The 5,714-nt window shown below is 44.9% G+C and overlaps 1 protein-coding gene across 1 annotated transcript; it reads left to right on the top strand.

Annotated features, from left to right (window-relative positions):
• Window positions 1–964: 964 nt before the first annotated feature.
• On the top strand, window positions 965–4,889 carry FOXI2 (forkhead box I2). The gene is made up of 2 exons (XM_063963765.1): window positions 965–1,595; window positions 4,339–4,889. Exons 1-2 carry the CDS (start codon window positions 1,034–1,036, stop codon window positions 4,845–4,847), a joined length of 1,071 nt encoding a protein of 356 aa, XP_063819835.1. The 5' UTR covers window positions 965–1,033; the 3' UTR covers window positions 4,848–4,889.
• The last annotated feature ends 825 nt before the right edge of the window (window positions 4,890–5,714 follow it).

Here is a 5,714-nt window from a genome sequence, read left to right as displayed (position 1 = left end):
AAGCTATGTCCAGTAGCCTAAGACTCCAATCCATCCTGCACGCAGGTGAGTTGAAAATCTCTCCCCTAAGTCCCTCGATGCAGTGAGCCTGTTGCCAGCAGGACTCACTGAAAATAATAAACCTAAAAACTTTTTCTAAGCAGCTCTTTAGGAGAGCCACCTAGATTGCACCCTGCTCGGACGGGCACAAAAACCTAACTGAGGCTTGGAGGAGGGTCATAGGGGGAGGAGCCAGTACACACCATGTGATCCTAAAAGCTTGCTTTTGTGCCCTGTCTCCTGCGGAGCCGCTATTCCCCATGGTCCTGACGGAGTCCCCAGCATCCACTAGGACGTTAGAGAAATAATATTTGACAGTTGATCACTTGTATTGTGTTTAATACGATTATGGAGCGGTTTACTTGTTTATAGTATGAGGGAATGCTGCAGAGCGCCGTGCACATTACTGGAGAGAACTTCACCTTCTTATAAACCACAATGAAAGGTTTTGGAAACACGAAACATGTATTTTTCCTATGTAAGACAACATCACTCACCGCCTACAGTACGATCATGAAACACACATAGATTACACTTTCTCAAAAGTTCCTTAAATTGCAGAACTTTTTTATTAATGTAAACATGTTATATGCAGTACAGTATAATAATAACACGTGTAGCTCATTGTAGTGTAACTAAATACTAGTGTATTGGTATAATATATCTATAGAACAGAAGTGCTACATTATTGCAGCAGACAAGGAGACATACAGTGCACTGTAACATACCAGCAGCATTCTCTGCAGCAGCCTCTCTGTAGTAATGCCCACACAGGGGAGGGTTAGAGGAGGTCCGACTCCTGCCTCATTACTGCAAACTGTTGCAGCTCCTGGGGACTAATTGGCAATAGCCTGCAAGCTGTGCATAGGGCAATTACTGCAATGCAAGGCTGAGCTGTGCAGCTTATTAGGCGATGGATGTCCTGTTCCAGCTTCCAAGCTACCAGCACCTAGGAGGAGCAGGCAAGAAGCACTTAGGACTAGGAGGAGCAGGCATGAATGTTTTTGGCCAGCACCCACCTATACCCCAGCCAGGCTTTCCCTATGCCCAGGACATGGCTGTATACTGTGATAACCTTGGTATATATCAGCAGAGCCCCCATCAGCCAGCCACTGACACCTATGGATACAGTATAAGTGACCATGCAGCACCCAGCAGTAGACCCACCTGGTGGCCCCATAGTTGCAGCAATAACTCCTCATCTGAGCACCGTTCAAGTGGCTCCCTCTATGTGCATGGCAGATATGGTGCCAGCCAGACACAGGGAATCACCCACACACCTGGTCAGGTCCCAGCTGAGTTCCCCTGGCTTAATTATCTGAATCCGGAGGAGCTGAACCAAACTGTGCGTCCCCCTTACTCCTACTCTGCATTAATAGCTATGGCCCTGCAGGACAGCCCGGAGCGGAGGCTCACCCTCAGCCAGATCTACAAGTACGTGGCGGACCGCTTCCCCTTCTACAAGACGAGCAAGGCCAGGTGGCAGAACTCCATCAGACACAACCTGTCCATCAATGACTGCTTCAGGAAAGTGGCCAGAGATGACACTGACCCAGGTAATGGGTGAGGGGTGGTAAGGTTATAATGTGTGGTGGTTTTGGGGTGTTTGTTTAGGTTTTTTTTTTTTTTATCGTCTTCTACAAATGACTCCAACAATTGGGAGATGTACTAAGCAGCGAAAAGAGTGGAGAAGTTGCCCATGGCAACCAATCAGCTGCTCTGTAATTTTTTAGTATGCAAATTATAAATGTTACTTCAGTGCTGATTGGTTGCCATGGGCAACTTCTCCACTGGCTCACTTCTCTCTCTTTTCACTGCTTAGTACATCCTCCTTATCACACATAATTTTTTGGTTTGCACAATAAACTTTTTATATGGGGTCTCTTCATCAAGCACTGATATCCAGATGGTGTAATTTTGATAAATGGCAGCGTTATTTAACCCTCTATTGCTATGATGCAGTTAAAATGAGAGAAATAATAAAGTGGCATCCATACTACACACAAGGGAATGTTACTTCTTAGTATTTGGATATATACTAAGTTCTAGTTAAACTTCTGTTTTATACAAGGAATAATTAATAACCTTCATATTGTAAGTTGATTATCTGTTGTACAAGTCTAATGTAAATTAATCTCATGCTATGCCAAGTCTGATATAATTAACTCTGCTTCACAATTACCGTTTTAAGGTACGGAGAGTGAAGCACAACTAATAGGAGGCAATTGCGAGACCGCCTGTCAGGATCCTGGTCAATGCCGGGATCCCGACAGGCCACTGGCGTTTCTATAATGGGTGCGGTGCACACGGGCCCAGGGTCCAGAGGGGGCCCACACCGCACACACTGCACCCATTTCTTCTATACTTACCTTTCCAGCGTCCATCGGGGACTGTGTGTGTGCCCCCTCCTCTCCTGTAGCCGTCACCGCCGCTGTTAGCGCTCTCAGCGCTGAGACTCTGGCACAGTGCCAGAGTCTACAGCGCATGCACAGGACTCCGGAAAAATGGTGCAGCGGACATTTTTCAGAGTCCTGTGCATGCGCTGTAGACTTTGGCACTGTGCCAGAGTCTCGGCGCTGAGAGCGCTAACAGCGGCAGTGACGGCTACGGGAGTGGAGGGGGCCCACACACGGAGTCTGCACACGGGTCACCTCCTCTCTAAATACACCACTGCGACAAGCAGTGAAATGCCGCCGCCGGCATGCTGTCTCCACAGGCTCTTCTCCCTCTGTGGGTGTCCACGACCTCCATAGAGGGAGTATAACCTGTTGTGAGGGCAGTGAGCCACCATTACCGCAGCGTAGCAAGGCGCTGTCTAGCACTCTCCCCACTGCCGGCATACAGCTGGCATCCCGGCCCGCCGGTAAATAGTATGTATTCCAAACTAACAATTACGGCAGCCTGTGGCATGGTCTGTACTATGTGGAGTAATCTGCAGCCCTGACAGACTGTTGTAGGTTGCTGTGTCAGATCACACCCCTCCTAACACACTGGCAGATTTCTGCCCAATCTGTCTGGTGAGAACACAAAATCTGGTAATGTATGGGAGCAAATTACTATTGACCATTTTCTCCCAGACACTGGAAAATGGATTAAAACGATTGATTTAACAAATTTTTCCAAACAAACTGATTTACCTATTTGTATGGACAACCATTGTCTGTTTTCCAGTGGTTGGGAGCAAATGGTCGATATGATAGTCATTTGCTCCCATACATTACCAGATTTGTGTTCTCACCAGACAGATTGGACAGATAAATCTGCCAGTGTACACACAACTGACTTTAATGAGAGGTGTACTGTACAACAAAGTAGTACGAGGCAGGCCTGGACAACCACATTGCTGGCAAAGCATGCTGGGACTTGTAGTTCTGCAGCAAGTGGAAAGCCACAGGTTGTCCAAGCCTGGTCTAAAGTGTGACATGTTATAACTGTCAGAATTTTTTTTTTTTTTTTTTTTTTTCAATCCAGGGTATGTGGATTAAAAAATGGTCAATCCCAGGATTGGCTTTTTTTTTAATGTGTGTCCGCCTGTCCTCCACCTCATCTCTCTCCACCCGCACCTCCCCACCCATATAACTCTCCAAACTGGTGAGGCGGGCGGGTTGAAATTTTCCTCCAGGCGCAGTGGCGGGTGACGCCCGGCTTCCCATCGTGCTCGGCAGCTGGTGACTGCGCAGCATGACCTCAGAGGTCATGCTGTACAGGTGGAGGATGGAGCCTGGCAGCGTTTAACGACCTGAGGACGCTCAACGCTGCCCGGCATTAAGCCTGATCCTGCAATCCCTGGTATTGGAGCTTCCAATCCCGGGATTGAATCCTGGACTATTTTTTATTTTATTTTTTTTCCCTAAATCCCAGTATCCCACCGCTCCCGATCCTGGGATTGGCCACCCTAATTGCAACTAAGCTATTGTGGTATTACTGTAACTGCACAGACCACTAGATTAACCCTAGTCCATTTATGACCTTTCTTAAATGATAGTTGGGATCTATTAAGTGCGGTAATGTAACACCATTTGAGCAACAGCACCCTAAATTGCCGTACATTACCCCTACATCATGCATTTTAGTTCACAGCCCCATAGGGATGCGTCTTTATATGCACAAATTAAGCCTACCGTATGTACGGGCTTTGTGTGCACCATACATCACACTGGAACACGTGATTTTGCATTGCTTGTAATTGAATTGACCCCTTTATAATTGAGAATATAGTGTGTATATTGTATTATTTCCATATGCTTCCCATTTACTTGCTGTCAAAGTTCTTTATGCATATTTGTGGTGTTTCCACAGGGAAAGGCAATTACTGGACACTGGATCCAAACTGCGACAAGATGTTTGACAATGGTAACTTCAGACGGGGAAGAAAAAAGAAGCGTGAAAGTATGTCTGACCGTGAAACTGACCTACTGGAGAAGATTGACAAGAGTAGTCTCAAGTCCAGTCTGGTAGGAACTCCAAAGAGTAAGATTAAGCCTTCTCCCAAGATGAAGCTTTCTCCAGAAGAATCCATCCCAACAGTGGACACCAGCCCAGGTTTCTCTAACTTGACATCACCCTTGGGCACTATGATAACTAGTGGGACCTCTGGGGACATTTCTCCTACCAAACCCTGTTTTGCAGGACAAGCCTCTTACCCCATCTCTAATAACTCCTCGTTACAACTTTGTGAACCCATGTCCCATGCCAGCCTCAGACCTCCGTGTTACCCAACCAACCAGAATTGCTCAAGTCCTTCCCTGCTTAAACTACTTCATGCCAGCCTCCTGCATTATAACCAGGATGCAAGTCTTTTACATTGACATTATGTTTTTATAACTGCTTCAAGGTAGTTTTTTTTTTTTTTTTTTTTTTTTTTTTTTTTTTTTCCCACTTTTGTAACATTATTTTTTATTTTATTTTTTATTTGTATTATATTTGAGCAATGGACCTAAGCTATGGAACATGCACTAACAGATGGCATACTGCATCTTACCTCAACTTTTCCAAGTCGCAATTTTAAATGGTCCAAAGTTCCAAACAAATGACTTGTGTAACTGCTGCATTTTGGACAGTGCCATGAAAATGGGCCCACACAAACTATACAACAATTTTTAAAGTTGTTGAGGGTTTTTTTTTTTTTTTTTTTATATATTGGTTATCCAGAAATTGTCAGGGCCCAGCAATGGTATGTCAGTGTGTGTTTGCATCATGTTGTTCCTCAACTTGTGTTGTGTTCTGTTAATGTCCATTACACAGGAGAAAAAGCTGCACAGCAGGACTTTAAAAAGTGGATTGGGAATTCCCCTTTTTAAAGGTGTCCTCTTGAGGTGCATGTGGTCCTGCTGTATGGAAGCTGAACAGAACACTGCACATCTGTAGATACCAGGTGGACCATCTGTGACTAAAACACAATACACATGCAGTAGAAGCAGGGCTGAGTGGAGTATTGAGCTCCTTAAAATGTGGGGAGCTTTTTTTAGACTATGCAATATGTTCTGCAATCCGTATGAGATTCTATGTACTGTAGTTTTCTTTTGTACAAAGTTGATTTAATTTTTAAGCTGAGTTTTGCTCTCCATGTATTTTTGGAGTCATTTTACATTTTTTTTATAAAGTAGCTATTTTCCACTACTGGCTTTTTGCATTGTGTTGGTGCTTTTATTTATTTTCATTTGAGAGAGAGAGGG

Source organism: Pseudophryne corroboree, chromosome 3 (assembly GCF_028390025.1).
Source record: "Pseudophryne corroboree isolate aPseCor3 chromosome 3, aPseCor3.hap2, whole genome shotgun sequence".
NCBI classification, from domain to species: domain Eukaryota; kingdom Metazoa; phylum Chordata; class Amphibia; order Anura; family Myobatrachidae; genus Pseudophryne; species Pseudophryne corroboree.
Note: the sequence above shows the minus strand (reverse complement) of the source record. Positions and strands in the feature narration are given on the sequence as shown.